At 35.1% G+C, this 11,786-nt stretch overlaps 1 protein-coding gene across 1 annotated transcript in view; it reads right to left on the bottom strand.

Annotated features, from left to right (window-relative positions):
- The window catches only part of LOC118738822 (kin of IRRE-like protein 2), a 67,759-nt gene that overhangs the window by 36,458 nt on the left and 19,515 nt on the right, over positions 1-11,786 (bottom strand). Inside the window, exon 3 of the mRNA XM_036469854.1 lies at positions 1,045-1,282. Within this exon, the coding sequence (XP_036325747.1) occupies positions 1,045-1,282 (238 nt within the window). The remainder of the gene's footprint in view (positions 1-1,044; positions 1,283-11,786) is intronic.

Here is an 11,786-nt window from a genome sequence, read left to right on the forward strand (position 1 = left end):
ATACTAATGCATGAAAATCCTAACCTCAAAAAAATCACCCGTTATTTCGGGATTTTCCAGAAAACTTCGCGAATTTCGGTACCCCTGCGGCATTTTTGGGGCTACTTATGGATTTTCGGGACAATTTTACGATTTTTGCGCTTATTTAGGGATTTTTAGGATTTTTGCGCTTATTTAGGGATTTTTAGGATTTTTGAGACCTCTGGTGATATATGTATACTTGATTATTCACTAAACTATAGATACCTAAATACTTTTGTACTTATATAGTGTTTACTAAATACAAATTAGCCCACTGATTCCATATAGTACATATTCGTAATATTGACATCAAAATCGTAACTTAAATTTTTTTCAAGGCCTCAGAAAAAAATCAAAACTTAACGATTATTTTCAGTTCAAAAAAATGGTAAAAACAAAAGGCAGAAAAAATCTGTTTCTTTTGTTCAAAATATTAAAGGCCAGTATTTCGAAAGGCATGTAGGAGTTATGAGCTACGGTGGGAGACTATCCTAATGGCTTCTTTCAAAAATTTTTGGGATTTTTTTTTTAACAAAGAATTTCTGAGATCAAAATTTGAAAAAAACTTTTATTTATAGTCTCTGATGTAAAAAGGCGCGGGTTTCCCATGATAGCAAAAGTCTAATATTCGTATGCATTGATAGTAAATGCGGTCAAGAATTCTAACTCGCATTTGAGATCCGGTTTGATTTCTTGGAGGAAAGGGATTAGCACTGTTGACTTTATAAAGTGTTTTTATTTTTTATTTTTATATTTGCAAACAGGTAATGAGTTTTATGTATGTATTAAAGGGCTGCAAGAGATAACTCATGAATTCATCCCATAACTCGAGTCTAGCGCCGTTGTTGAGTTGAAACGATCGTTAAGAAGTGGTTGGTGGTGTGAGTTCCGTTTGTTTAGGTGATGAATTAACAAGTTTACCCGCTAGTGAAGCAAAAGAACTCACATATATTCTTAGTGTCTGCATTCTTGCAACCCTTTAGTATATATGTAGCTGTTTCTTCTCCATTTCTTATATCTTACCTCTGACAACCAATCGCACTGGCTGACTGGTGAGTGCATCCTGTGTTGTGAAATCACTCGCCGTCACTTGGCATTCCCACAAGCCATCATCGAAGTCCAGCGTCGCTGAACGTATCCACAGCGAACAATCACCACCAATTTGCATTGGCGGCGGGTGTAAGTCTAAATGCAGGCTACCGCCGTTGTTGCTGGAAGGCCGGGCAGCCCATTCGTATTTTTTGGCATAGATACCTACGGGCTGTAAAGAAAGAAAGGGAGAAACGTTTTTAACAAAAACAAATTTGAAAACAAAAAATACTAAATGTTGCAGAAATGTATAGCAAAATAATTTGTTTGTTGTGTAGAAAATGTTGAAACATCTTGAGTTTCACTACACTCTAAACAATTTTTTTTTAAATTTGCGAATATTAAGATGGGTAACCAGTTTCCCCTCTTAATGAATGCAATGTGTGGCAATATGTTTTTACTTTAAAAATGTTTGTAATTTTAAACATTTAATGTGTAAATTTACGTTTTTAAACAACTAATGTTAAAAATAAAATTTTGTGCGTATATTTGCACAGGTTATGGTTCAAAAACAAAAACTTTTCAGTAGTAGTTTTACATGCACTTTTTGGAGTGTTTAATGCCACTGTACACTTCATACCAAAATAGTTTGGAAGACTCAATGTATCCTTTTTAAATTGCCACCTTGAGTGGCATCAATGACATTGCGTGTGAGATACCTTTACATTGGAAACCGACATACATATATACATATATCTGCAGCGGCTGTCATTTCCTTGTATTCGCAAGCAAATATGTATGTACGTATGTAAGAGTATCATAAAGTTTCCTACAAACATACATACATACATATTTCTTTGTACGTATGCAACGTGCCTTGTGTAGCAAGTGCATGCGACAGCAAGGATTTTCGAATTAGTTGCTTGTTTGCTAATTGGAAATTAAATTACAATTACTTGCTACAGGCTAAAAGTTCAAATACGACGACATGAGCAGAATACTTTTGCGGCACATTATCATTGCCTTTTCATGTTTCTGCTGCTGCTGCTGCTGCTGTTATTGTTGTTACTATCTGCACTTTCTATCGGAAGATTTGTACGACTATGTTGTTGCAGCTGTCAACGTTTTTATTGGCCGGGCGTAATTTTATTAGCTGCTACTACAGTTGGTTAAATGCAATGGAGCAACGGTGGTGTTGCAGGTTGCATGTTAAATTGTTTGGCACAGTGAATGACACGTCAGAGTGAGTACGAATGAAGGTGTATGTGTATTATTTTGTACATAAGTTATACGCAGCATAGCTACCTTTAGGTGGCTAATTTAGTGTGTGTATACATACACACATCGGAAAATACCCAGTGCGAAATGGAAGAATAACACAAGACTCATTGAAGTAGGGGAAATCTCAAATTTTGAAATCATAAAAAAATCGCTCAATATAAGTACATAAACTTAATTTTGAGTCATAGATTACGAATCTGTATTCTGTTTTTCTAGAACAGCAGTCGGATTCCGAAATCCGCCATCGCTAATTTCGATCGCCAAAAATCTCCAAAATAAAAGCAGGCGCGCCTAACAACATGCAATATCTAGCTGGGTTCCCCCTATACTGGCAGCTTTTGCTGAATACACATTGCATCTGTTAATTTTTCATGTTGTATACTTTTAGGTTCCACTGCTTTTCATTTAGAGAATTTTGGCGATTGTCAGAATTCCCCTGCAGGTAATTTTCCCAATATATTTTTCTGTATATGAAAAAAAAATTTTCCCATGGAAAAAAGGAAACAAATTGCTAGTTTTTTTGCTATTTTTTTCATTTGTATTAAAGCCTCTTTTAGAAAAGAATCAACATGCTAACGAGAAAATCGATAGATAAATAAAAATGTTGAGAATGTTCAAATGAAAAGACGTAATAATTTTTCTTTCTAAACCTATAAAATCTAAAAACTAAAAGGAAATTAAAGTAAAAAATAATAATTAAAAAAAAATCCGCCGCACGAGGACTCGTAATCGAATATCTCGAATGGAAAACCGGTACTTTGCTCACTCGACAGGTGCTTTCTGTTGGCAAGGGAGTTTTTTTTGTAAGAGAGAATAAATAAAAACTTTCAAACTATCTTGCCTACTGCCTTTAGTTGCCTTAAGAAAGACTTTGAACTATCTTAGCCAGAATTGCAATGTTACACCCTCATGAGAAGACCCGTAATGAGCTATGCATCTGTGGTGCGGTGGAGCACACTCTCAATCAATAGCGTGGGAAATATGTCAGCTGAACTTCCAAGAACCACTGTACGGGATCTTTCAGCTCTGGATGCTCTGCTAAAAATGTTGGCTTATTCGATTTCTCTTCAGTGAAGCAGGCAATATTTTCCTTGTTATTTCAAATATGGAGTATGTTGCTCATTTACCATTTATCTAATTCGATGATTACTTCCAATATTAAGACAATGTGACTAGTTATGATACCTTGTGAATCCCCAAATTGTTTTCGCAGACGATCGGCCTGGCTAGCCTTGTTTAGACCTCCTTAGGTCTCTTAGTTCATATTGCCTTAAACGTTCGATACGTATTTGAAATTAAAGTACCTCTCTATTTACAAAACTTAAATATGGCTTTGCGGGCAGTTTGATAAAAAACTGGTTTTTAAGATTAAAAAGACTAACCTGGTTGTAATTTTAGCTGGAGTGTGAAATAATTTCTAATGTCACTTTTCGCAGACTCCTTTGCATTTCTCATTGGGTATGTACACATGTACGCCCTTCGCACTCACACATACTCGTTTCTATTCTGTATTCTTGCGTGTACTCGTACATTTTACTTGGAGTCTGCAGTTTGTGGTTGCACATTCAACACGTTTATCCTGATTAGACATGATAGCTGCTTTTGTTGCTGTTGCTGCTATTGATACAGCAGTTGTTGCTTTAATTGCCGCTGTTGTTGTCACACTTTAATTTTAGTTGTCTGTTTTCGGATTTGCTACTTACGGCTTAATTTTTGCTGTTGGCGTTAATTGTACAAATTAATTAAATTACTATGTACTATGAAGCATGGCAATTGCGGCCAAGACTTGATTGAGTCACTACATTAAGCGAATAAACATCAAGAATTGAAAGCTTTAAACTAGCAAATAGGAAATACACTTTGACTTAATCTGAGACAAGACGGGGAGATGAAAGACTTTCTATAAAGGGAACTTGTGATAACATTTCGTTAGTAGTTAACTAAATGCAAGAGCGAGCTTCTTTCGGAGAAACAAATTCTGAGAAATATACATAAAAATCTGCACGACAGAAGTTTTAGGGCCGTTTTCTCAAGTAGGTTTTAAAATTTATCTGCCCTTTAAACAAACATTTTGTTTGTGGTATTGTGAAATAATTATTTTTTTTGAGTAAGGAGAGGTTAGTGTTACCAGAAAGAGCTATTGCCGGATAAATTAGCAAATCCTTCGAACCACGTGCAACGTTAAAAAAATGTTGTTTTTTTAGAAAACTGGAAGAAATTTTCGTGCTCTTTTACCGCTTAATCCAGATAAAATAAAAATGGAACGCCAGGACATTCCCACAGCATGTGCTCAAAAGTCTCCTCATTCATTTTGCTGCTCTTGGGCAGCTTAGGGCTCAAATTTAGGTATGCGATGCCAAAAAATGCGCTATTAGTACCCCAAAAAGGAAACTAGTGGCTTCCCTTCTATTTAAGGCATACACGAATCTTTGTAATCACGCTGTCGTAAGCTCCACAAATAATTCTTTAAATCCCCCTGTATACAACTTTCCGGCCTGCTGGATCGGGTACAGTAAGTAATAAGCATATCTTCTTCTTCTGTTGGCGGTGTAACGAAAAAGCCCGTTATATGGCCAGTGGTGCCGAAGTGCCCCGGATCCAATCAAAACAAGTGTTACTATGTATCAGTGCATAATTCAGCCATGTCTGACCTGCATTCGACAACATTTCTTGACGATGTAACTGCCCAAATGATTTTTGCCGAGTTCAATAAAGCACGGCAGTCGTTTTTCTTCTGAGCCAACTGACGCCAATTGGAAATGCCAAGTGAAGCCAACCATCTCCACTTCCTCTGCTACTACCAGCGGGTTCCTATTTGAATACTTTCAGAGGTCTAGCGTCGTAGTTCATTCGAACGCCAAGGCCAAGCCAGCGAAGCCGCTGTATTTTAATTCGCTGCACTATGTCCATGTCGTTGTAAAGCTCTTACAGCTCATCGTTCAATCTTCTACAAAATCTTTATCTGCAGTTAAGAGCATCGGATGTTGTCATTGTCCATGCTTCTGCGCCATATACCAGCACGGGCACGATGAGTTAGTTATAGAGAGTGAGCTTCGGACGCTGGAAGAGGATTTTACTTTTCAACTGCCTACTCAGTCCGAAGCATTATTTGTTGGCAAGAGTGAGGGAGCGTCTCATTACGCTGCTTTACAAAATACTACATCGCAAAATTCTGCAAAATGTTAAAAAATTCTGATCGATCAAAATACTGTGGTTTTTTAATTCTGCTTTTTCTAATTATCGAATTCTTTTTCAAAATTCTGCTTTTGAAAATTCCGCGTATTGAAATTCTGCCTCACAGAATTCTACTTTTCGCACTTTCGTTTTTCAAAATACTGCTTTTGTGGTAGATAAAATCTGAGAAAATTTACCATATTAGGATCTTTGTCTGTGTGCCCAAAGGTAACTTTTTTCCGTGGTGAGACGGGTTGTAAAAATTTAATATGGTGTACGAATAAGTTGAATTTTACTGTGCCAAATCCAAAGTAAAATTTTGACAGTAGAAAACCCAAACAAACGCTCGCGAGAAAGCTCTATTTTGCTGAAATTGTTGAAATTTATATCTATTTTATAGCTTGCAAGTAACGTTCGCCTTGTTATGCTTTTTACAGATTTGTATGCACCACGAGAAACAGTAAATTTTTGGTTTGATCCGTCAAAATTGAATCACTTCTATCAATTGGTACAGGCCCTTTTTCTTAAATCTACATTTAAGAAATACCGTCTAAACGACCTAAAACCTGTTATACTTAGCGGAAAGTATACACAATTCTTACAGCGTGTTTTTACACTTATCAAAACAAACTTGTATTTTCAATATATGCAAGCAACATTTTGTTTTAGTAAATTGAAATGTTTTGAGAATTGAATCTCTTCAAAAAAAAAAAAAAAAAACTGTGTGACTTAAGTCATATCTTTTTAATAATTCCTATAAGCTGCTTCTTTTTAATTACTTGTTTTCCTTTCTGGAAATTTGAGTTTTCACAAAAACAAGTTCTTCTTGTTAATTCAATACAAGATTCTAGAACTGTGAATTGCTTCCTCCTACAACTACTTTTAGCCGGCTTTGCCACCCTTCGCCATTGTTTTATGCTCTAAAAAAGGTTTCTGTGTCCGATGCATGCTGTCATGTACTGATCAAAACTCAGAAGAATATTTCACGTTATAATTATTTCTAGTATTCAAAGTTTTGTGAAATTAATTAAAACTACTCACAACCAAAATTCTGTATTAAAATATAATGTAAACAAAATTAAATAGGACATGTCATTACTTTGAAAACGTGCAATCGAAAGCGGCTTTGAAGTCGACAAATATTTAGGTGGTGAGTGTCGATTCTTTCCTTGCGGGTCTTTTCCAAAATTTGACGTATGGTGAATACCTGGTATATGGTGGATTTGGTATGTCTAAAGCCACACTGATTATGCCCAATCAATCAGTTCGTTGGCGGTGGGCCTCAGTCTTTCAAACCCGTATACCTCGGAATAATTGCCGTCAAGACCCAATAGGTGTGAGAACGAGATAGACCCAAGGTGAGGTAGGCCCGACAGTTTGTTATCAAGTATTATTTCGCAGTATTTCAGCCGTTCACAGTCTTACATTTCTAAATCTTTGGTTGTCCAAAGATCGATAACTGCTAATAAATAATTGACTCATAAGCTAGCTAAGCACAATGGGACACTTCCAACTTGCATGGAGACGTCATCGGTATGGGCTGTGAGTGTAAGAAAGTGTCCCTTAGATTTTCGTGATGTGTCTTATTAGTGGTCAACTGTGGCGACTAAAATATGTAGTTCAGACAGTTAAGGTTGTCTCAAGCATATCCCATTGCACATTGAAACTTCTGTACCTAAACGCGTGGCTTCCCCTTAATGGAACCCCATATAAAATTCATATCTGCAGCATAGCAGAAAAAATGCCAATTGACCTTGTTGAAGTGTATATATTAAGAGAACTAGATCAACGCTCAATTCAGTTTGGGGCCGTCAAAACGCCTATTTCATTTATGATGGTAGCGCTACTATTGGATGGCTTCAATAGAAACAATACCATCTACAGTCTCGTGATCTAGCTGTAGCTCGCAATATTACTACATAGCTCCCGCCACGATCATCTATTTTCTTTATGTTTAGCAAAAACAGTTACAACTTTTATTAAAAAAAGCACTCTTTAACAATTATTTTTTGACTTTTATTTAATTACTCTTTAAATAACCGTTATTTCTGACTTTTATTTTATAAATCGAAAATAATAATTATTTATGATTTTTATTTAAATAATCTGCAAATAACAGTTATTTTTGATTTTTAGATTATATGTCTTAAATAACAGTTATCGAAGACTTTTACTTATAAAAGTCATAAATAAAAATCAGTCACTGATCTTTATTTTTTCAATCATACTTATAAAAGTCATTTGAATAAGTCGTAGTAACCTTTTGTTTTCCAACACCTTCTTAACTGCGAAAAATGTTAATGACTTTTATACGATTGATTTAAAAAATAAAAGTCGGTCACTGATTTATATTAATGACTTTTTAAAGTAAAAGTCACTGAATGATTTTTATTGATGACTTTTATAAATAAAACTCTTCAATAACTGTTATCTAAGCCATATAATATAAAAATTAAAAATAATTGTTATTTTGGATTTATAATATAAAAATCAAATATAATTGTTATTTTTTTAAATTTTTCATAAAAATTGCAAATAAAAATTTATTTTCAAATTTGAGTCTCGGTGCAAAACGAAATCGATTGGTATGTTTCACTTAGTTGTAGAACATTTCTTTCATAGTGAATTTTTCCATGACAGTTTTCATCAATAACTGTTATGTTCGGTCCCTGAAAAACATATCTGTGTTGGAGATAAAAAATATAACAACTTAAAAATTCGTTAGAAAATGAAAAACAGCAGATTTTTTGTGTGGGCATCCTATTTAAACCATTGACCCCATATGACTACTAGAATTTACATTCACGATTGTATCTACATATTGACTTAGCCATTATTGGGGCGCATGACTTGGCATACTCACGTGCATTGGAACGTGCCACATTAGAATGGTTTTCAACAGGCAAACTTATTTGTTATACAACAATAAAATAGGTACTGTAAGTATTATTATACTTCACTTATGTATGCACATTAGGATGGTTCTTAAATGTAGGAAGCAAATTCCACATCAGATTTCCTAAGCCTCAACCCCTACGTCGATGCTACTCTAGTCGAAGATATCACATATAAATTTTGGTCCCGATTGGAGACGGTTAAGGCGTGTTGCATAAGGGTCAAAGTTTAGATTGCCCGATGAAGCCATCTTAGGTGACTCCAATCGGGACCAAAATGTATATGTGATATCTTCGAACATGATAGTATCGATTCTGGGTATTAGATGAAAAAAAAAAATCAATTTAAATTTTTTGAGTCTCTATAGAGGAATCTGTACTTTGCCTCTAGTGCGACACGCCTTAACCATCTCCAATCGGGACCGAAATTTATATGTGACAACTGTGACCGTGGTATTACAATCGTTCTTTTGATTTTTTAAGGATCACCCTAATGTACACACATATGTATTTATGTGCGTGCAACTGAATAAACGAAATAAATTATTTTCCGAAAAATCATTACACATGTGCCGGAGCTAATGCTGCACATTGGTATAAGTACGCATATACAGGGTGACAATAAATAAACGGTACAAAGTTTAGTATTGTGCTGTAGGCCAACAATTTTTGTTTTGTTAGATTCTCCATAGTCTTTTGTATGTCCACCGGTTTTTTTTTTTGCTTCATAACGATTATTTGTTGTGTGTGTCAGAATGTCAAACAAACGTAGTGCAATTTTGGAACTGTTTCGTCAAAGAAAGCGTCAATGTGAAATTGTTCGTTGGCTTGGTGTTGCGAAAATTAGTGGTACCGCAGTCGTTCGGTCCAATGAGCTCGGCCATGCAGGCGACCATCACGGGAGAGGACGAAAGCGCTCCGTAAACTATTATCAAAAAGTGAGCTCAACGAAATTTGCGGGAGTCCATGAGAAAACCGCTTTTGGGACCGGGATTAGCCATGAATCGGTGCGAAAAATAGCTAGAAAAGAGCTAAGCCTAAAGGCGTACAAGCTCCAAAATGTTCAGCTCCTCACGGACGGAAATAAGTGCGTGAGACTCTAAAGATGTTGCGCTCTTTAGCATCGGGCCGCAAGGCAACGACGGGAGTAGATGCTCTTTACCAACGAGAAGCTGTTCACCTTGGAACAGACGCACAACCGTCTGGACGGAATTTGCACCAGCGGCAAGACTCTCCTGGTTTTCGTGAATCAAGGCGTCAAGCTCAACGAAGAGGTGTACCGCCGCGACTTTCCCGAGCCCGTGGTGCTTTCGTGGGCACAGCAGCAATTCGGTACTTCGGACTTTTGTATCGCCGCCAAGGGAGGCCACTTTGGGGCTGGCTGAATATGTTGTAAATAAATATACACGTTACTTTTATTTATCGTTTTTTTTTATGTATTGTTTCCGCTTAAAAAAATTTATGATAAACACGTTATTTATTGTCACCCTGTGTATGTACATATGTATGTACATGCTTACATATGTATGTAAATGGTTCGCTATCTACCTAAATATGCAGATACCACGCTTGTTGTTTGATTTTATATTTGTTGCAGGTAATTCACACCTGACAGCAACATCTCTTCTAACTCCACAGCAGCGCGAACTCGTGTAGTCGCTTGACTTTCCGTGTTTGAAATTTGCATATGTATGTATATTCGCACAAAATTCCATTTGGCAATGTCAGTTAAATGCCACTTTCAGTTTGAACTTACCAAGTGTGACAGCATTTTGTATATTTTTGTTGTTGTTGCTGTTGTTTGATTTTTCTGTTACTAGTATTTGCTGCTCAAGCTAATTGAGTTATTTGTGTTGTTTTTGTTTTGCGTGGAATTCAAATTAAATGTGTGCCAAATCGAATCAAATTCCGCTTGCAAACGTGGATATGTACATACATAATTGAAAAGCGTACGTGCCATAAATATTAGCTGCAGCTATTCGTTCTATTAAATGTTGTGGAATATTTCAATTTGAAAAAATTTTGCGGAAAACCTTGCAAAATAAAAAAGAGGGAAAATTAGGTTTCTATATAAACGCGTAGATGTGCAAATTTGTTTTATTTTTTCGAAAAGAGTTGCCACGTGCTGAACAATTAAATTGAAATTATTTAATAATCAATGCCATCGTATCAGCAAAGTTCGTTCGATTCTCCGATCTGATCCGCAGATATGCAATAAGGGTTTACTTTTTTTGAAAAGAGTTGCCACCTTTCAAAAAATTATGTTAAAATGATTTAAAAAAATAAATCAATTATTACAAAATGGGTATCAATCGAAATGGGTTTCAAAAGCTTTGTTTCTTAACTCAACTATAGGAGGGCTGCGATATATTTAAAAAAGTAAATTAGTTTAAATGAAGGGAATTAAGTAAGAGAAATGGGTGCCAAACGATAGCGGGTTCAGAACGTTTGTTTGAAAATATTTCTAAGAGGGTTGCCACCTGCTTCAAATGTGGAATTTTTTGTTAACTTATACACAACGAAATATTAAACTATGTCAACTGAACGAGTTTTAAGAAATCTTTAGTTTGAATACTCAGAATATTTTCTGGGTTTTTAAGGAGTGTTGCCGTTTTAAAATTTAAATTCAAAATATTTTAAATGAATTAATAAAATATTGGTATCAATGGAAATGGGGTTGAAAAGGTTTTGCTTCTGAACTATGTTAAAGGGGTTGCCACGTATTTAAGAAGTTAGTAGTTAGTAGTTAAGATGAATTATTAAAATATGGGTATCAATCATAATGGGGTTTTATAATCTTATTTTCTAAAATATATTTATTTAGAAGCGTTGCCACGTATTTAAAAGGTTACATTCAAATTAGTAAAAAAGTTAAATGTATTAATAAAGATGGCGGTCAATCGAAATGGGTTTGAATAGGGCTTACTTCTGATATTTATTTAGCAGGGTTGCTTTGTGTTTGTATAATAAAATTCAACATAAATCACATCCACAATAGTAAAAAGTAAAAATTGTTAATTATTTATTGTGAACTTCTAAACAGATGGCAACCTTGCTCAAAACTATTTTTGAAATTAATCTTTCTTACACCTCTCACCCGTATTTAAATATTTAATTTAGCTTGTTAATTAAATTGATGAATTTCTAAAAAGTTGGCAACTCTTTTCAAAAGTATTAAAAAAAAAAATTCTTAAAGCTCTCTCGTTTGAAGCCCCCATTAAAATATTTAATTTCACTTGTCAATTAAATTGATTTTAAATTTTTGCATACGTGGTAACCCTCATACAAAATATTTTCGAAATAAATCGCTTTGTTTGACGTACACATTGTTTATATAACGGGTGATTTTTTAAGAGCTTGATAACTTTTTTTTTAAAAAAAACGCAT

Source organism: Rhagoletis pomonella, unplaced genomic scaffold (assembly GCF_013731165.1).
Source record: "Rhagoletis pomonella isolate Grant_MI unplaced genomic scaffold, Rhpom_1.0 Rhpom_scaffold_00001, whole genome shotgun sequence".
NCBI lineage: Eukaryota > Metazoa > Arthropoda > Insecta > Diptera > Tephritidae > Rhagoletis > Rhagoletis pomonella.